At 44.5% G+C, this 21,145-nt stretch overlaps 1 protein-coding gene across 1 annotated transcript in view; it reads left to right on the top strand.

Moving 5' to 3' along the window:
• The first annotated feature begins 7,615 nt into the window (after positions 1–7,615).
• The window catches only part of Stard9 (StAR related lipid transfer domain containing 9), a 130,196-nt gene continuing 116,666 nt past the window's right edge, over positions 7,616–21,145 (top strand). Inside the window, exons 1-3 of the mRNA XM_045155984.1 lie at positions 7,616–7,710; positions 17,561–17,630; positions 19,453–19,569. Of these exons, the coding sequence (XP_045011919.1) occupies positions 7,664–7,710; positions 17,561–17,630; positions 19,453–19,569 (234 nt within the window). The 5' untranslated portion in view covers positions 7,616–7,663. The remainder of the gene's footprint in view (positions 7,711–17,560; positions 17,631–19,452; positions 19,570–21,145) is intronic.

Here is a 21,145-nt window from a genome sequence, read left to right as displayed (position 1 = left end):
CATAAGTGAGTTGACCATTTCTTGGGCATTATATCTTTAAGAAGTTCATGTTTGAGGGCAGCCTTAGTTATAGGCAAAGAAGAAAAAAAGCAAAGAAAAAATGGCACATTAAAAATTTTTTTTGTTATATATTTGTTTGGTTTTCTTTTGAGGCAGGGTCTCACTCTAGCCTAAGTTGACTTAGAACTCATGCAATCCTGCCTCATCCTGCTAAGTGCTGGGACTGAAGGCATGAGCCTAATTCATTGTGGCAAATTTTATAGATTTTTATTTCTACTTATTTATTTATTAGAGAGAGACAGGTTGGTTGTGTCAGGTCCTGTGATCAAATGAACTCTAAATGCATGTGCCACCTTGTGCATCTGGCTTATGTGGTTCCTGTGGATCAAACCTGGGTCCTTGGGTTTTGCAGGCAAGAACTTTTAACGAAAAAGCCATCTTTCCAGCCTCCAGTTTTTAGAATTTTATTTTGTTTTATTTATTTTTGTTTTTTTTTTGAGGGGGGGTGTTTTTGTTTTTGTTTTTTGAGGTAGGGTCTCATTCTGGCCCAGGCTGACCTGAATTTCCCTATGTAGTCTTAGGGTGGCCTTGAACTCACAGTGATCCTACCGCTGCCTCCCAAGTGCTAGGATTAAAGGCATGCGCCACCACCCCTGGCTACATTTCCCCCTTTTGTTGTCTTTTGTAAATACTACCAAGAATCAACACCTATTCTGGTATCATCATAGATGTTAATACATCCCTGATACTGAAAACCTAAAACAGGGGTAGTCATGAGCCCTAGGGGTGTAATGTCAGCTGCTGTCTGGCTAAATGTATATATGATACTTATCAAACTTCCCAGTAAGCACTTCTCTTAATCTTCATACCCTTATATTAATGCTACTCTCACTTTTAGTAGAGAATCTTCTCTTTTCAGCTGGCAATGACTTTGGGATGACTCAGAAGGCATCATGGTTCTGGAAAGAAGTGACAGGAGTGCTCAGTACTGCAATATCTCTATCACACCTTCCAAGGCTTGGTCTATTGTGAAAGAGGTGGCGGAAAGAATGTAAGAGCCAAAGGAAGGGTAGGACTCCCTACAATGTGCTTCCCCCAACACAAAATGGCCTGGATATCCATGACCTCATAGTGCCTGACACTACCTACACAAGACCATCATAATAGGGGGAAAAGATCATGACATCAAAATAAAAGACTGTTGAGAGGGGGAGGGGATATGATGGAGAATGGAGTTTCAAAGGGGACAGTGGGAGAGGCATTACCATGGGATACTTTTTATAATCATGGAAGTTGTTAATAAAAAAATTGAAAAGAAAAATAAACAAAAAATGTTTTTTAAATGACACTAGGGCTGGAGAGATGGCTTAAGGTTAAGGTGTTTGCCTGCAAAGCCAAAAGATCCTGGTTCGACTCTACAGGACCCACGTAAGCCACATGCACAAAGGGGCGCATGCATCTGGAGTTTGTTTGCAGTCGCTAGAGGCCCTGGCATGCCCATTCTCTCTGTCTCTCTCTTTTTCTCTCTCTCTCTGCCCCTTTCTCTCTCTCATAAATAAAAATATTTTTTTTTAAATGACACTAGCCAGATATGGTGGCACACACCTTAAATCCCAGCACTTGAGAGGCTGAGGTAGGATCACTGTGAGTTTGAGGCCAGCCTGAGACTACAGAATGAATTCCAGGTCAGCCTGGGCTAGAGCAACACCCTATCTCAAAATAAACAAATGAAATTAGAAGAGAGGGCTGGAGAGATGGCTTAGCGGTTAAGCGCTTGCCTGTGAAGCCTAAGGACCCCGGTTCGAGGCTCGGTTCCCCAGGTCCCACGTTAGCCAGATGCACAAGGGGGCGCACGCGTCTGGAGTTCGTTTGCAGAGGCTGGAAGCCCTGGCGCGCCCATTCTCTCTCTCTCCCTCTATCTGTCTTTCTCTCTGTGTCTGTCGCTCTCAAATAAATAAATTTAAAAAAAAAAAAATTAGAAGAGAATAGTTGGAAAAAGAAGAGGGGAGTTCAGCTGACATGGGACAAATCAGAGGCCCAAGAAAGGATTATGGTCAGATACACATTATATATGTACAGAGGGTATCAAAAGCTTTTAAAAACTCCAACTTTCCTTCATAAAAAATATATATGATTAGGGGGCTGGAGAGAAGGCTTAGAGTTTAAGGCACTTGGTTGCCATACCTAAGGACTCATATTTGATTCCCCAGTACCCAAATTAGCCAGATGCACAAGGTGAGTTCTGGAGTTCGTTTACAGTGGTGGTGTAGTCAGGTTCACATTGCTTGTAGAAAACACCTGACTAAGAGCAGCTTGTCGGGGGAAAAAAGGTTTATTTTGGTTTATAGACTTGAGGGGAAGCTCATGAGGTGGGGGAAAACTGGCATGAGCAGAGGATGGACATCACGTCCTCACCAACGTCAGATGGACAAGAGCAACAGGAGAGTGTGTCTAAACACTGGCAAAGGGAAACTGGCTACAATACCCATAAGCCTGCCCCCAACAATATACTTCTTCCAGGAGGTGTTAATTCCCATATCTTCATCCGGTGGGAACCCAGCATTTGGAACACCTAAGTTTATGGGGGACACCTGAATCAAACCACCACATTCCGTTCCTGGCCTCTGTAAACTGATAACCAGCCGTGAGGTAAAATGCATTCAGTCCAACTTTAAAAGTCCCCATAGTGGGCTGGAGAGATGGCTTAGCGGTTAAGCGCTTGCCTGTGAAGCCTAAGGACCCCGGTTCAAGGCTCGGTTCCCCAGGTCCCATGTTAGCCAGATGCGCAAGGGGGCGCACGTGTCTGGAGTTCGTTTGCAGAGGCTGGAAGCCCTGGCGCGCCCATTCTCTCTCTCTCCCTCTATCTGTCTTTCTCTCTCTGTCGCTGTCAAATAAATAAATAAATTAATAAGTTAATTAATTAATTAACTAAAAAGTCCCCATAGTTTTTATTAATCCTAATGATGGTCAAACATTCCCCTAGTCCAAGATCTCTTATTTTTATTTTTGGGGGGGATTAAAAATTTTTTTAAATTATTTTTTATTGACAACTTCCATGATTGTAAACTACATCCCATGGTAATTCCCTTCCTTCCTCCTCCCACTTTCCCCTTTGAAACTCCACTCTCCATCCTCCATCATATCCCCTCCCCCTTTCAATCAGTCTTTTATTTTGACATCATCGTCTTTTCTTCCTATTATTATTGTTGTGTAGGTAGTGTCAGGCACAGTGAGGTCATAGATATCCAGGCCATTTTACATCTGGAGGAGCATGTTGTAAGGAGTCCTACCCTTCCTTTGGCTCTTACATCCTTTCCACCACCACTTCCGCAATGGACCCTGAGCCTTGGAAAGTGTGATAGAGATATTGTAGTGCTGAGCACTCCTCTGTCACTTCTCAGCACCATGATGCCTTCTGAGTCATCCCAAGGTCACTGCCATCTAGAAAGAGAAGTTTCTCTACCAAAAGTGAGAGTAGTGGGCTGGAGAGATGGCTTAGCGGTTAAGCGCTTTCCTGTGAAGCCTAAGGACCCTGGTTCGAGGCTTGGTTCCCCAGGTCCCACATTAGCCAGATGCACAAGGGGGTGCACGCGTCTCTCTCTCTCCCTCTGTCTTTCTCTCTGTGTCTGTCGCTCTCAAATAAATAAATAAATAAATTTTTAAAAAAGTGAGAGTAGCATTAATATATGGGTATGAACATTAAGAGAAGTGCTTACTGGGAAGTTTGGTGAGCATAGCATGTACATTTAGCCAGGCAAGATGTTACACCGCTAGGGCTCATGACTACCCCTGTTTTAGGTTTTCAGTATCAGGGATGTATTCCCTCCCATGGAGTGGGCCTCCAGTCCAATTAGAGGGCAGTTGGTTTCCCCCATAACACACATGCCACTATTGCACCCATTGCCTCATTTGGCCTTACTGGCCAAATATAAGGCTTGCAGTGTCCACTGTTGGGTATCTTCACTGGTGATTTCTCTGTCTCCCATTGAACTGCATGCACCATGGCTTTTCCCAGCTTCCTGTCAGCTGGTGTACATGGAGGAGGTTATCAGCTCAGTTCCAGCAGGATTTCTCAGTGACCTTGTAGCCCAAGTATGTGGAGTCTTCAGCAATAGGGTCTTACCATCGATTCCTGGTGGGAAAACAAGAGTTCTGGCAATGGCCTGTAATGCTTTGGGGGCATCAGGGACCTCCCTGGTCAACAGCTCACTGGAAGGTATCCCATCCCTGGCACTCAAAATTTTCTAGTAACAATCTATGGCTCCTGAGTGTTCCATTGTCCAAAAAAGTAGGTTTCCATATGATTTATTTATATCCTCTTGGATTTTGTTTAGCCATCTCTCCACCTTTCCCAAGATCTTTTAACTGAGCCATAATACCAAAAAATAAATAAATAAAACAACAACAACAACAACAACAAAAAACCAACAACACCATAATGGTACAGAATAGATATTCACACTGCAAAAGATGGTATTGAGTATAGCAAAGAATTATTCAACCAATACAAGATTTAAAACAACCAGGACAAGCCTCAAACTCTATAGCTCCAAGTCCAACAACTCTAGCCAGTGACAAGTCTCCAAGTCCGATAATTCTTTGTTTGTGTTTTGTTTTTCAAGGTAGGGTTTCACTCTAGCCCAGGCTGACCTAGAATTCACCATGTGCTCTCAGGGTGGCCTCTAACTCATGGCCTTTTTGCTGGTTAGAATTATTGGACTTTGCCAGGTGTGGTGGCACACGCCTTTAATCCCAGCACTCAGAAGGCAGAGGTAGGAGGATGGTTGTGAGTTCGAGGCCACCCTGAGACTATACAGTCTATTCCAGGTCAGCCTGGACCAGAGTGAGACCCTACCTCAAAAAAAAAAAAAAAAAAAGTGCTCACAAAGCCTGCTGGCCCATAGTTCAATTCCCCAATAACCTAGGTAAAGCAGGACATAAAAAATTAGCACAAGTGTTTGCCACTCATTTGCAGCATCAAGTACACACATGCATGTGCAAATAAATATAAACTTATAAAACTCCAGGTACATGTACCACTTTATACATCTACCTGTACATGGACACCAGGGAATTGAACCCAGGCCAGCTCTGCAAGCAAGCGTCTTTAATCACTGAGCCATCTCCCCAGCCCATAAAACCTTTTTTTTGTTTTATTCTTTTGAGGCAAGTTCTCACTCTAGCTCAGGCTGACCTGGAATTCACGATGTAGTCAGGGTGGCCTCAAACTCATGGTGATCCTCCTATCTCTGCCTCTCGAGTGCTGGGATTAAAGGCGTGTGCCACCACACCTGGCTCTCAACACGTTTTATAAAAGTACTTTTTTTTTTCAAATTTTTATTAGCATTTTCCATGAATATAAAAGTACTTTTTAATGTCAGTTAAATGTTTAGAGCAATGGTTGCTAAGTGCCTTTAAAGTTTTTTATTTTATTTTTATTTATTTTTTTTTTATTTATTCAAGGTAAGGTCTCACTCTAGCCCAGGCTGACCTAAAATTCACTATGTAGTCCCAAGGTGCCTTCAAACTCACAGTGATCCTCCTACTTCTGCCTTCCCAAAGTGCAAGGATTAGAGGTGTGTGCTACCACACATAACTCCCATAAAACTTTCTTTTTCCATTGTATTTGCAAACAGAGAAGACAAAGAGAAGAGAGACAGTCAGAGAGAGGGCATGGGTTCACCAGGGCCTCCAGCCACTGCAAATGAACTCCAGACACGTGCCATCTTGTACTTCTAGCTTTATGTGGGTACTGGGGAATCAAACACAGGTCGAACTGCTGTGCCATCTCTCCAGCCCTGCAACTCAATGAAATGAAACTTAAAGAGCTCAGCTGAAGATACAAGAAGTTCCAAATAGCTTAAAAGGAAGGCCAGATGACGGGCTGGAGAGATGGCTTAGCGGTTAAGGCACATGCCTGCGAAGCCTAAGGACTCTGGTTCGATTCTCCAGGTCCCACATAAGCCAGAAGCACATGGTGGCACATGCACCTGGAGTTCGTTTGTAGTGGCTAGCAGCCCTGACACGTCCATTCTCACTCTCTCAAAGAAAGAAAGAAAGAAGAAAGAAAGAAGGAAAGAAGGAAAGAAGGAAAGAAGGAAAGAAGGAAAGAAGGAAAGAAAAAGAGCTCCTTGAAGAAAGAAGGAGCCGGTCCTGGTGGGGCATGCCTTTAATCCCAGCACTCACGAGGCAGAGGTAGGAGGATCACAGTGAATTTGAGGCCACCCTGAGACTACAGAGTAAATTCCAGGTCAGCCTGGAGTGGAGCAAGACCCTACCTCAAAAAACAAAAACAAACAACAACAACAAAAAGGGCAGGTGAAAGAGTTGACACACGTCTGTCAATCTTAGTATTTGGGAGCTGAAGCAGGAGGGTCTCAATCTCAAGGCCAGCCTGACTACACAGGGAAACTATGTCTCAAAACAAAGAAACAAACAGAAAGGAACTACTGTATCCTTAATGCCTTGGATCTGGACTTGATGCTTTATTGGTATACAATAGCTATTTTTGGGGGGGATAAACAAACCAATTTTGATCCCACAGCATTCACTCTGCTACTATAAACACTGCTAGGGTGGCCATGACGTTCCAGCACAGCCTAGACAGATGAACTGGCAATAAGCACTCTAAATTCCTTAGCAGAAATTGGAAAACCATCCACTTTCCTTTCCTTCTTTCCCTCCCTCCCTCCTTCTTTCTTCCCTTTTCTCCTCCTCTTCCTAACCGCCCTCTCCCTCCTCTCTCCCCGCTCTCTCCAGGGTCTCCTCTCCAGGGTCTCCCTCTGCAACAGGGCTAGCCTCAAACTCCTGGTGATCCTCCTGCTTCAGCTACTCCGGTGCTGGGATAATAGGCATGATCATCTGCCTTGGCTGGCTTCACTTATTTGTTTGTTTGTTTGTTTTTCGAGGTAGCGTTTTATTCACTCTAGCCTACGCTGACCTGAAATTCACTATGTAGTCTCCGAGTGGTTTCGAACTCACTGCGATCCTCCAACCTCTGCCTCCCGAGTGCTGAGGTTGAAGGCGTCCGTCCCCACGCCCTGCTTCCACTTAATTTTTTTTTTAAATATTTTTTGTTTATTATTTATTTGAGAGCGACAGACACAGAGAGAAAGACAGATGGAGAGAGAGAGAATGGGCGCGCACTGCAAACGAACTCCAGACGCGTGCGCCCCCTTGTGCATCTGGCTAACGTGGGACCTGGGGAACCGAGCCTAACCGGGGTCCTTAGGCTTCACAGGCAAGCGCTTAACCGCTAAGCCATCTCTCCAGCCCCTTCCACTTAATTTTTATCCCTAAAACTTAACCGCCGTATTGACAGCTTAGGCCGACAGAATGTTGAGCAATTTACAACTTTCGAGCAGTAACCAAAACTTTCACGGACTGACTGCATTTCATTTAGCATGGGCACCAGGTCCGAGAACAAAGGATACCCCTCACTTCCCGGGCCGAGAAAGGACCTTCTCGCAGCGCAGTCCGCGCGCCCCAGGCTCAGTGGGCGGGCTGGGAGCTGGCTGGGTGTGGCCGAGAGGGCCCGCCCACCGGCGCTCGATTGGCCGAGGCCCGGCAGGCCCCGCCCCTCGGGCTGCGGCCCGGCCTGGGCGGGGCGGGGCGGGGCGGGGGCGCCGCTGCGGGACCCGCGTCTCTGGGCGGTGGCGGAGGGATGGCGAATGTGCTTGTGGCCGTGAGGGTCCGACCCCTCAGCAAGAGGTGAGTGTGGGCCGGAGGGGCCGCCCTGTGAGCTGAGGGGCGCGCGAGATGCCCGCCTCCCCCGGAGAGTCTGCGGAGCGCCCTCCCGCCCGCGCATGGTGCCCCGGGGGCTCGGGGGCCAGAACCCGCGAAGGGCCGGCGGGACGCGGCCTCCGGGCGACCTCCAGAAGTTGTGGCCTGGGAGATAGCGGTCCCCGTGGCTGCAGAGGGGCGCTGCCCTGGGTGACTGCCCAGCAGTTCCCGGGACCCTGGCTTCGGTCTGGATGCACCGCTCGGGCTTTTTCTCACTCTGCATGGTGTGAGGCTGGGCACAGTGCCCTCTCCTCGGTGTCCCGGAGTACCCACTGAGGCAGAGGGTGTGGGCTCCTGGATGCACACGGGGTACCTGTGCGAGGACTGGAGGGGCTCATTGTCAGGGGCCGCAAAGGACGCTGAGGTCAGGAGAGACTGATTTTGGCCCAGCTGTTGAGACAGCTGACTTGACTAAGGGCACAACTGCGAAGAAAAGGAGAGTTCTATGTATGTATGTATGTATGTATGCATGTATGTATGTGTGTATGTGTAAATATATATTTGTTTGTAAGTGTGTACGTACACACGCGCGTGCGAGAGAGAGGAGAGGCAGGTGCAGAATGGGCACTCCAGGGCCTCCAGCCATTGCATATGAACTCCAGACTCACGCACCACCTTGTGCGTCTGGCTTAAGTGAGTCCTGGGGAATCAAACGCCTGTCTATGGGCTTTGCAGGCGAATGCCTTAACCGCTGAGCAATCTCTGCAGCCCGAAGAAGGTACTGTAGACCCCTGCCTTGGGCATCCTCAGTTCCTTATGGGCCAGTCTGATTTTGCTCCTCTCAGCTGTTGAGGCATTCAATGTCCAGCTACATTTTCCATTCAGACAATCAGAGGAAGGCTTTGGAGTAGGGATGGTATCTGAGTTGACAGGAAGAGAAAAAAGTAGTTTGTTAGTGAGCAGGTAGAACTTTTGGTCAGGAGGGACTTGGTATGGAGGGAGGTGAGTGTCCAAGTATGGTTCTTGTGCACATGGCATGAATAGTGATTATTAGAGAAACTTTAGTTTCCAGGACATAAGATGGCTTGATAATTGGGCAGAGAGGTCACAAAAATCATTATCTCCCATAACAAAATATGGATTAGTGAGGGTTATATTGTTTTCATAGGTGTGATCTGTTTTAAAGTCTTGTGATTGACAGAATAACAGAAGTAATGGTAGGAGAAATGAGAGAGAGAGAATAAGAAAAAGTTCAGGTAGGTAATACTATGAAACTATGAAGAAGAAAATCAGCACATACTTGAACCTCTGGGTTTTGATTGATAAGTAGTTTACAACATCTGGCTTTTGCATAATTGAATGTGGTGACATGGGGCTGGGTGTTCATAAGTACAGCTGCTACCCAGAAGGTAGCTTCTGGTAGATCCTTTCTTTCCACCTGTTTTCTTTCTTTTTTTTTTTTTTTTTTTTTTGGTTAGTTGTTTGTTTTTAAGGTTCTTAGAATTGCAACATTGATAATTGTTGGAAACGAGGAAATTCAAATGACATGAATTAGATTAACAAAATCATGTTGAAATTCCACTGTTTTTCACAATCCTTGCAGAGAATAACAAATGTCATGCAACAAAAATGAAATAACCATGAAACTTACTTACTTTGAGCTCAAATGAAGAGACTTGTGAGCAAATGTTATAATTCAAGACTACTGATCTCCAGATGTGAGCAGGTTTTTAAAATTTTATTATTATTTACTTTATTTGAGAGAGAGATAGAGAGACAGAGGCAGATAGAGAGAATGGGCATGCCAGGGCCTTCAGCCACAGCAAATGAACTCCTGATGCATGCACCACCTTGTGCATCTGGCTTATGTGGATCTTGGAGAATTGAACCTGGATCATTTGACTTTGCAGGCAAGTGCCTTTAACTGCTAAGCCATCTCTCCAGCCCAGTGAGCAGGTTTTAGCTGAAGACTGATAATCACAGATTCAGGGGCAGATAGGCAAACAGTTTTACCTCAGCCAAGAAGTCTAGACCAGGGGCTGAAAAGATGGCTTGGTGGTTAAGGTGGTAGCCTGTGAAGCATAAGGACCCATGTTCAACTTCCCATATCTCATGTAAGTCAGTCGCACAAGGTGACTCAAGAGTAAGGTCTCACATGTGCACAAGGTGGTACTCGGGTCTGGAGTTCTATTACAATGGCTGGAGGCTCTGACATGCCAATTCTCCCCCTACCACTCTCTCTCTCATAAAAAAAAAAAAAAAAAAAAAAAAAAAAAAGGTCAGTCTGTTGGGCTTGTCTCAAAAAAAAAAAAAATGTCTAAACCACTTCTGTCTGTCTTCCCACAAAGTCTGCAGAGATGGTAGCTGTGCACACTATCTTCACTGAGCCTCTTTTTTTTTTTTTTTTTTTTTTGGCTCTTTTGAATGTGGGGAGTTTTCTGATCATGTGGTATGTTACAGCTTTCAAGTAAGTCATTGGCACAGATTCAGTGACTGGTTGGATCTGATATTGGTCTTGAGAAGAAACCTAAGAGATCATTGGCCCAAGCTTACTTCTTTAAAAAAAAATTGGGGGGGGGGTTGTCATTCCAGATGAGTACATAGTGTTGCTTAAGGTCTAAAAACAAAAAGGGCTAGAGGATTGGCTTAGTGGTTAAGGTGCTTGTGTCCAAAGCTAAAGGATCCAGGTTCAATTCCCCAGGACCCATGTAGGCTAGATGCACAAGGTAGCACAGGGATCTGGAGGTCATTTGCAGCGGTTGAAAGCCCTGTCACACTCATTCTCTCCCTCTTTCTCTCTACCTCTCTCTCTCAAGTAAATAAAATAAATTAAATTAAAAGCAGCTAGAAGGGACTGGAGAGATGGCTTGTTGGTTAAATTGCTTGCTTGCAAGCCTGCTGGTTCAGGTTCAGTTCCCTAGTGCCCGTGTAAAGTACAAAGTGGCACATGCATCTAGAGCTTGTTTGCAGTGGCAAGAGTGAACCCATTCTCTTTCTCTAATAAATAAAATTGGAAACAAAATAAAAGCAGGTAGAGCTGCAGTTTAATCCACCAGACCACACTGCTCCTTCCTGAGATGACAGAAAAATTATACCTTTCTCAAAAATGTTTCTTTGGGCCAGGCATAGTGGCACATGCCTTTAATCACAGCACTCAGGAGGCAGAGGTAGGAGGATTGCTGTGAGTTTGAGGCCACCCTGAGACTACATAGTTAATTCCAGGTCAGCTTGGGCTAGAGTGAGACACTACCTCAAAAAAAAAAAGTTTCTTTGGGGCTGGAGGGATGGCTTAGTGGTTAAGGCACTTGCCCTCAAAAAAAAAAAAAGTTTCTTTGGGGCTGGAGGGATGGCTTAATGGTTAAGGCACTTGCCCTCAAAAAAAAAAAAAGTTTCTTTGGGGCTGGAGGGATGGCTTAGTGGTTAAGGCACTTGCCCTCAAAAAAAAAAAAAGTTTCTTTGGGGCTGGAGGGATGGCTTAGTGGTTAAGACACTTGCCTGCAAAACCCAAGGACCCAGATTCAGTTCCCCAGTATCGACATAAGCCAGATGCACAAGGTGACACATGCATCTGGAGTTTTTTTGCAGTGGTTGAAGGCCCTGATGCACCCATTCATATTCTCTCTCTCTCTCTCTCTCTCTCTCTCTGTCTCTCTCTCAAATAAATAAGTTAATTAAAAAAAATAATGATGCTTTGTTCAGTAGGCCTAGAACTAACCCTGAGTAAAATAACACGGAAGTGGCTTTGATGTCCTTCCTTGTATCTTACAGTTGTTTCCTATGTGTCATTATGAGATTTTGTTTATCCCAAATCACTCAATATCGAGAGAACACACCTGCCAATTTTGTAGGCTCTGCTCCACTCACCTGTTACTTTTCATTATTGTGTGTATGGCTCTTCTATTGCTTCTTTTGTTTTGATCTTTAAAATAGAGATGACTCTTTCCAGATTTTTATGGAAATTAAAGAAAATAAGATTAAAATAGGGTAGATCCTGGCCTCTCCCCTTCTCTCTTTGTTTTTTTGAGGTAGGGTCTCTCTTCTAGCCCAGTCTGATCTGGAATTCACTATGCAGTCTCCAGCTGGCCTCAAACTCACAGTGATCCTTCTACCCCTGCCTCTCAAGTGCTGGGACTAAAAGCATGTTTCAAGGACTGGAGAGATTGCTTATTGGTTAAGCGCTTGCCTGTGAAGCATAGGACTCTGGTTTGAGGCTTGATTCCCCAGGACCCATGTAAGCCAAATGCATAAGGTGGTGTATGCACCTGGAGTTCATTTGCAGTGGCTGGAGGCCCTGGTATTCTCTCTCTCTCCCTTTGCCTCTTTGTGTGTCTATTGCTCTCAAATAAATAAATAAAAATAAACAAAAAAAAATTTAAAGCATACTTCACAACCCCAGGCAGAGAAAGGGGAAAGAAGAAGGGAGAGAGAGAGAGAAAATGGATGTGCCAGGGCTTCCAGCTGTTGCCAAAAAACTCCAGATGCATGCACCACCTTGTGCATGTGGCTTTATATGGGTACTGGGGAATTGAACTTGGGTTGTTAGGTTTTGCAGGCAAGCACCTTAACTGCTAAGCTATCTCTCCAGCCTTATAGCTTCTTCCCTTTCCTTCTTTCTTTCTTTCTTTCTTTCTTTCTTTCTTTCTTTCTTTCTTTCTTTCTTTCTTTCTTATTTTATTTTATTATTTTGTTGTTGTTTTTGAGGTAGGGTCTCACTATGGTTCAGGCTGACCTGGAATTAACTATGTAGTCTCAGGGTGGCCTGAACTCACAGCAATCCTCCTACCTCTGCCTCCCGAGTGCTAGGATTAAAGGTGTGCACCACCACACCTGGCTTTCTTATTTTATTTTATTTTTTGAAGTTGGGTTAGCCCAGGCTGACCTGGAATTCACACTATAATCCAGTTAGAAGCTGGGCTTGAGCTCACAGTGATCCTCCTATCTCTGCCTTCTAAGTGCTGGAATTAATGGCATGCACCACCACACCCGGCCATGGCTTCTTTTCTTAAATATCTTTTTAGGCTATGTAGCCATACAAAATAATGGGTTCATTATGACATTTTCTTGTAGGTATGTAATAAATGTTAATCAAATCCCTTTCCTATTACTTTTTCTTTATGTACAATACAGTATTAGTCAAATGATTTTTTAAAATTTGTTTGGTTTTATTTTATTTATTTATTAGAGAATGGGCATGCCAGGGTCTCTAGCCACTGCAAATGAACTCCAGACACTGCAAATGAACTCCGGACACATGTACCACAACATGGGATTTGGGGTATTGAACTTGTGTCCTTAGGCTTCGCAGGCAAATTCCTTAACTGCTAAGCCATCTATCCAGCCCTCAAATGATTTCTTTTAGAGTGAAGAATAAGAAAATTTATTCATGTCAACGTGGACTTAGGAGAATAAGTCTGAGTCCTGATCATTTAGCTAATAGGAAACCAGCCAGAATCCCACGGAGACACTGCTAAAGGAAATCAGAAACGGGACCAGCTACACACCTCTGGTACAATGCCAGGCAGGGTGCACAGCCTCCCTTCCCCCAACTGCCAGTGCCACAAACCAACAGACACCTAACTCATCTACCCTCCGGCCACAGGGCCTCTAGCACAGCCCATTAGAACATCAGATCCAGCCTAACCGGGTCTGCAGTGCCAACAGGGTGGGGTCAAGGTGGGCACTCAGCAGTGGTGAGATTGGAAGCTGTCACAAAAGGTATCCAGAGAAGAATATTACACAAAGCCAGGTACACAGGCCTGCACCGGAACTGCTCATCTCACCTTCCATGTCAGGGCAGGCTATGTGTTAGATTTGATTAATGGAATCTTGGTTTTACTATTCTATTATCTTTTTTTGGGGGGTGGGGTTTGAGGTAGGGTCTCACTCTTGCTCAGACTGACCTGGAAGACACTGTGGAGTCTCAGGGTGGCCATGAACTCACAGTGATCCTCCTACCTCTGCCTCCCGAGTGCTGGGATTTAAAGGCGTGCATTACCATTCCTGGCTTGTCTTACCATTCTAAAATAAACTGTATTTTGGAGTTGACTGTTTAAAAAAAAAAAAAAAGTCTGAGTCCTGAGCTCTGATAGCTCAGAGTTTTTATAGACAGTATGGCAGGCAGTCTGACATCACCTTGAATTCTTTACGCTATTGGTGGGTTAAAAGTTTCTAAGGTTATGTGATTTGGGGCACAAACAGAAAATTCTATATCAGTAAATCAGTGATAAGAACAGAAAGCTGTTTGTTCATGGGTGTTTGTGTCTGTGGCTGCATTAACCTAATAACATACATGCAGGTGCATCTGCATAGATAGGGAGGAGGAGACTCAGGGTCATGCTGACTCTCTGGTAAAGGCTTGTACAATAGAAACTGGGTTTTTGAAGTATCATCTGGGTCTGGTTTCTTTGTTAAATTTCTTCCACCATACTCCACCCCTCCTTTTTTATGGTTTTTCAAGGTAAGGTCTCACTCTAGCCCAGGCTGACTTGGAATTCACCATGTAGTCTCAAGGTGACCTCGAACTCACAGTGATCCTCCTACCTCTGCCTCCCGAGTGCTGGGATTAAAGGTGTGTGCCACCACCCCTGGCTACATTTCCCCCTTTTGTTGTCTTTTGTAAATACTACCAAGAATCAACACCTATTCTGGTATCATCACAGATGTTAACACTTTGATGCCCCTGGAGGAGTACGTGGCCTTTTTTTTTTTTTTAATATTTTTTGTTCATTTTTTATTTATTTGAGAGCGACAGACACAGAGAGAAAGACAGATAGAAGGAGAGAGAGAGAATGGGCGCGCCAGGGCTTCCAGCCTCTGCAAACGAACTCCAGACGCGTGCGCCCCCTTGTGCATCTGGCTAACATGGGACCTGGGGAACCGAGCCTGGAACCGGGGCCCATAGGCTTCACAGGCAAGCGCTTAACTGCTAAGCCATCTCTCCAGCCCTTTTTTTTTTTTTTTTTAAATATATGTGGCCTTTTTATATCCACAATATAAAGCCAAACAGAAGGGCCATGAAGAGCATCAGGAAAGGGCTGGCAAATGGAAGAAGCGAGGATCCTTAACATGTGCCTGAGTATCTCTGACTTATAGAGTTTAATAGGGTACAAGCTGTTATAAGAAACAGATAATTTCAGCTGGGCGTGGTGGCACATGTTTTTAATCCCAGCACTCAGGAGGCAGAAATAGGAGGATCACCATGAGTTTGAGGACACCCTGAGATTTCATAGTGAATTACAAGTTAGCCTGAACTAGAGTAAGACCCTACCTCAAAAAACAAACAGATAATTATCTTACCAGGCACAGCAAACACAAGAGGAATATGGTTAGAGCTGTTTTTTCCAGTAAAACTTATGAACATTGTTTTTCAAGGTAGGGTTTCACTCTAGTCCAGGCTAACCTGGGATTCACTATGTATTCTCAGGGTGGCCTTGATCTCATGGAGATCCTCCTACCTCTGCCTCCTGAGTGCTGGGATTAAAGGCATGTACCACCATATCTGGCTTATTTTTCATTTTTAAAATATTTTTATTTTTATTTATTTATCTGAGAGAGAGAAAGAAGCAGATAGAGAGAGAATGGGAGCGCTAAGGCCTCCAGCCGCTGCAAACAAACTGCAGACGCAGGCGTTGCCTTGTGCATCCAGCTTACGTGGGTCCTGGGGAATCAAACCTAGGTCATTTGGCTTTGCAGGCAAGCACTTTAACCACTAAGCTATCTCTCCAGCCCCCTATTTTCCATTTTTTGAGACAGTGTCTCACTCTAGCCCGGGTTGACCTAGAACTCACTCTGTAGCCCCAGGCTGTCCTTGATCTCATGGCAATCCTCCTACCTTACCATGCCTGGCTTCATTCTTCTATTTTGATACTATTTGGGCAGAGGGGGGGTGAGGGCTCACCTATCCCCCAGAACAACATGTTAATAGCCCCAGGCTGCCTCCAATTCATGGAGATCTATTTTTCTACTTGTGCCTGGGACTAAAGGCTTGTACCATTATGTTCAGCTTTTGAGTTTCATCTATAAACACAGAGAGATAGGTCTGGGGAGCTGGAAAGCCACTTGCTCACAAAGCCTTCTGGCCTGGGTTCAATTCCCCAGTACCCATGTAAAGCCAGATGCACATTGTGAGGAATGCATCTGAGGGTTGTTTGCAAGAAGCCCTGGAGTGCCTGTTTTCTCCCTCTCCCTTTCACTCTCTCTTACAGATAAAACTAAATAAATAATAAATAAAAATATTAAATAAAAGGGCTGGAGAGGTGGCTTAGCAATTAAGGCATTTGCCTGCAAAGCCAGAAGATCCCGGTTTGACTCTCCAGAACCCACGTCAGCCAGTTGCACAAAGGGGCGCATGCATCTGGAGTTCATTTGCATGCCCATTCTCTACTTCTCCCTCTCTCTCTGCCTCTTTCTCTCTGTCAAATAAATAAATAAAATGTATTAAAAAAGAAAGAAAAATGTTTTTAAACAATGCTAGGATGTCAGAGTAGTAGGTTAGACAAGATAAAGTACAACATGTCACACACCTAATGTGCCTTATACGTGGAGGATGACCAATAAGTGACAGTAATTCTACTAGTTAGAGTCAAACTGTGTAATGATCCAGAGACGTGTGAAACCTACTTGAGTCATTGAAACAATGCTTACAGGTGTTTGTGGAGATAGACACTCCACTTTTACAGGAGTAGGGGACAACAGTAGGACAATGTTTTATGCCTCTAGTTCTGGTCTCAGCTTCTTTTTCTGCAATTAAAAAAATGGGGCTGGGGCTGGAGAGATGGCTTAGCAGTTAAGGCACTTGCCTGCAAAGCCTAAGGACCCATATTCTACTCTCCAGATCCCATGTTAGCCAGATGCACAAAGTTTGCACATGCCTACTTGGTGGCACAAGCATCTGGAGTTTGATTGCAGTGGCTGAGACCCTGGTGTGCCAATTCTTTCTCTCCTTTCTGTCTCTGTCTTAAAAAAAAAAAAAAAGGGATGGCTGGGCATGATGGCACACTCCTTTAATCCCAGCACTTAGGAGGCAGAAGTAGAAGTATCACTGTGAGTTCAAGGCTACCCTGGGACCATATAGTGAATTCCAGGTCAGCTTGGGCTACAGAGAGACCCTACCTCAAAAAAAAAAAAAAAAAAGGGGGGGGATGCAGCTGGGCATGATGCCCCACACCTTTGATCTGAGCACTTGGGAGGCTAAGGTAGGAGGATCACTATGAGTTTGAGGCTGGGTTACAGAGTTGGTTTCAGGTCAGTCTGGACTAGAGTGAAACCCTACTTCAAAAACATACAGGTGAGGATGCCAAGTGTAGTAGTATATACCTGTACCCTTACCACTTGAGAGGTGGAGGCAGGAGGATCATCCTTGGCTACAAAGCCAAGTTCAAGACCAGCCTAGACTTCATGAGACACTGTGTCACAACATTGAAATTAAAAGTTCGGATGGGGAGATTGCTCAGTGGTTAAGTGCTTGCTTGCAAAGCCTGTCAGTCTGGGTTCAATTCCCCAACACCCACGTAAAGCCAGACCAGACGCAAAAAGTAATACATGTGTTTGATGTGCACTTGCAGTGATAAGAGACCCTGGCACACCCAGTCAGGCATACATGAGTGCACACATACACAGGTGCGAATAAACAACTTTTTTTGTTTGTTTGAGGTAGGGTCTCACTCTAGCCCAGGCTAACCTGGAATTCACTATGTAGTCTCAGGGTGGCCTCGAACTCATGGTGATCCTCCTACCTCTGTCTCCCAAGTGCTGGGATTAAAAGTGTGCGCCACCACGCCTGGCAAACAATTTTTTTTTTTTTAAATCATCTCATGTAAATTCGGGTCTTGTTTCTTAGGGAGACCAAAGAAGGGGGAAGAATTATTGTGGAAGTTGATGGCAAAGTGGCAAAAATCAGGAATTTAAAGGTAAGCCTGAAAATGTTCTCTATTTGCTTTTCATTGATGAGCTATTATAATTACAGGGGCCTCTGTGGTGAAGGTATGCATGTGAATACACTTAATGTAGGGGAAGGAAGGGAATATAGGGAGGACTGTGGGGAAAGCTTAGGCCATTCAGACAGCAAAGAAAAAAGAAAAAAAATGATGCTTATAAGAGGTTGTGAAAACTGATAGATGCTTTGATAATAAGCACAGGAAATGTTATGGGGGCCTATTAGCTTAACTTATGCCTGGAGCAATCTGTATGTCTACAGAACTCTCCTCTGTAACTCCCAGTTAGCTTTTGTTCCAAGCCGTGAAAGCTGATTGACAAGAGTGAAGGATATCTGAACCTCAGGCCTCAGAGCCATGCCTACCCTCATGTTACTCCTAAGAGGTGAACTATTTCTCCTGGTCACTGGCTCTTTGCTAAAAGCGAATGGAATCTACCAAACTAAACAGGAGCTCCTAGGGACAAAATATCTTTTTATGCCAGACGTGGTGGCACACACCTTTAATCCCAGTGCTTGGGAGGCAGAAGTAGGAGGATCACTGTGAGTGAGTTCAAGGCCACCCTGAGACTACACAGTGAATTCCAGGTCAGCCTGAGCTAGAGTGAGACACTACCTTGAAAAATAAGATATATATATGTATGTGTATACACACACACACACACACACACACAGTCTTTTTATTTTCTTCCTTCTCTTAGTTATCTCTGTTGCCTAATCACTCCAGCTGTTTTGTTTTGAGATTTAAACTTTTGGTTCTAGAGAAAAAATGTTGGCCAAGAACAAACTGTAATCTGCCCCCTAAACACCTCTGGCTGCTGACTTTCCTAAATTTAGTTATTCTTTTTTTTTGAAGTAGGGTCTCACTTCTGGCCCAGGCTGACCTGGAATTCACTATGGAGTTTCAGGGTGGCCTTGAACTCATGTAAATTTAGTTATTCTTGAACAACATCCTTCACATTATGACAACCTCATTCTTCTGTAGGTTATTTTTTTGTTTGTTTGTTTTTTTGAGGTAGGGGCTCGCTGTAGCCCAGGCTGTAGCTTTTGAATGGCTAGTGCCAGAGTTGCCATTCTCTGTTCAAAGTCTAAATTTATTTATTTTTATTTATTTATTTTGCAGCAGGGTCTCACTCTAGCCAAGACTGACTTGGAACTCACTCTGTAGCCCAGGCTGGCTTCAAACTCCTAATAATCCTCCTACCTCAGCTTCCTGAGTACTGAAATTTAAAAGTGTGAGCCCCACACAGGGCTAAATTTTAAATAATGAGACAAGGCATTTCTATAAATAATGTCATTCTCCCCAATATCTGGAGGTCAGTGAAGTGTTGAACTCTGGTTTGGATCTTGAGTTTCTGGCTTTTCGGTCTAACACTTGTAAGTTGCTGGGCAGGGGAGGGGGGCCAAGGACCGGGTGAAAGCTGCAGATTGATGGAATTTGTTGAGCTCAGGGCTGAACTACGCATGCATTCCTAGAATCTAGATCTGCAGAAATCCTTAGAGAAGGAAATAGTGATGAAGGTGATGTCCAGAGGAGAGGTTTTCTCTTGAGGTGTCCTACGTCTTGTGTTTGGCGCATATGTAGGCAGATACATGCTGGTATGATGGACATAATTCGTTTTCAGGGTCTTTATTTGTACCTAACAAGATGGAAACAAAGGTTACTTGTTTTTCTTTCACAGATATCATAAACGTCCCTAAGATCAGTCCAGGTGTTAACTGTTAATAATAATCAAGCACCACTGGCCAGCTTCTGATTTTATAGTAGAGAAGAAACTGCATTCTCTGTTTGCTTTTAGGTGGAGAGCCGACCAGACACCTTTGGAGACTCCAGGGAGAAGATTGTGGCATTTGGTTTTGATTACTGCTACTGGTCAGTCAACCCAGAGGACCCTCAGTATGCATCTCAGGATCTGGTAATGTCATTTGTCATGTTTCTTCCACTCTGTCCTCTCTTTTTTTTTTTTTTTTTTTTTTGAGGTAGGGTCTCACTCTGGTCCAGGCTGACCTGGAATTAACTCTGTAGTCTCAGGGTGGCCTTGAACTCATGGTGATCCTCCTACCTCTGCCTCCCGAGTGCTGGGATTAAAGGCGTGCGCCATCACACCTGGCCACTCTGTCCTCTTTTTGTTTGGTTTTGCTTTGCTTTTATTTATTTTTATTTATTTGAGAGAAAAAGAGGCAGATGCACACAGAGAGAGAATGGGCATGCCAGGGCTTTCTATCACTGTAAATGAACTCTGGGAGCAGGTGCCACCATGAACATCTGACTTACATGGGTCCCAGGGAGTAGAGCCTAGGTCCTTAGGCTTCTCAGGCAAGTGCCTTAACTGCTAAGCCATCTCTCCAGGCCTTTTAAAAATAATAATAATAATAATTTATTAATTTGCAAGCAGAGAGAGAGAGAGAACGAGGTAGAAGAGAGACAGAGAATAGGCACGCGCCAGAGCCTCCAGCCACTGCAAATGAACTTCAGACGCATGTGCCCCTTGTGCTTCTGGTTTATGTGGGTTCTGGGTAATTGAACCTGGGTCCTTTGGCTTTGCAGGCAAATGCCTTAACCACTAAGCCATCTCTTCAGCCCCTATCCAGGTCTTTTAAAATATTTATTTATTTATTTGCAAGGATATATATAGAGAGAAAACGGCCATGCCAGGGCAAACAAACTGCAGATGCCTATGCCACTTTGTGCATCTGGCTTTCATGGGTTCTGGGGAATAGAAGTCCAGTCATTAGGTTTTGTAGGCAAGCACCTTAACTACTAAGCCATCTCTCCAGACCCCTTAATTTTTTAAAAGGTTCTTTTTAAGAGTTTTTATTTATTTGAGAGAGAGAGAGAAAAAGGCAGATATAAAGAGAATGGGAGCACCAGTGCCTCTGGTCCCTGCAAACAAATTCCAGATGCATGCACCACCTTGTACATCTGGCTTACGTGGGTACTGGAAAATTGAATGTGGGTCCTTAGGCTTTATAGGTAAGCACCTTAACCACTAAGCTCTCTCCAGCCCTCATTTTATTTTTATTTTTAAAAACTATTTATTTATTTGAGAAAGAAAAAGAGGCAGGGAGTGGGGAGAATGGGCACACCAGGACATCTAGCCACTGCAAATGAACTCCAGATGCATGTGCCCCCTTGTGCATCTGGCTTATGTGGGTCTTGGAGATTCAAACTGGGATCATTTGGCTTCGCAGGCAAGTGCCTTAATCTCTAAGCCATCCTTCCAGCTACCTCATTTTATTTATTTATTTGTTGATTATTTATTGATTTTTATTTATTTATTTGAGAGTGACAGACAGGGAAAGAGGCAGATAGAGAGAATGGGCATGCCAAGGCATCCAGCTACTGCAAATGAACTCCAGATGCATGTGCCCCCTTGTGCATCTGGCTAACGTGGATTCTGGGGAATCGAGCCTTGAGCCAGGGTCCTTAGGCTCTACAGGCAAGCGCCTAACCACTAAGCCATCTCTCCAGCCCCTCTCATTTTATTTTTA

The sequence above is a fragment of the Jaculus jaculus genome, chromosome 8, assembly GCF_020740685.1.
Source record: "Jaculus jaculus isolate mJacJac1 chromosome 8, mJacJac1.mat.Y.cur, whole genome shotgun sequence".
In the NCBI taxonomy this organism is placed as follows: Eukaryota; Metazoa; Chordata; class Mammalia; order Rodentia; family Dipodidae; genus Jaculus; species Jaculus jaculus.
The sequence above is the reverse complement of the archived record's forward strand: the minus strand, read 5'-3'. Positions and strand labels throughout refer to the sequence as shown.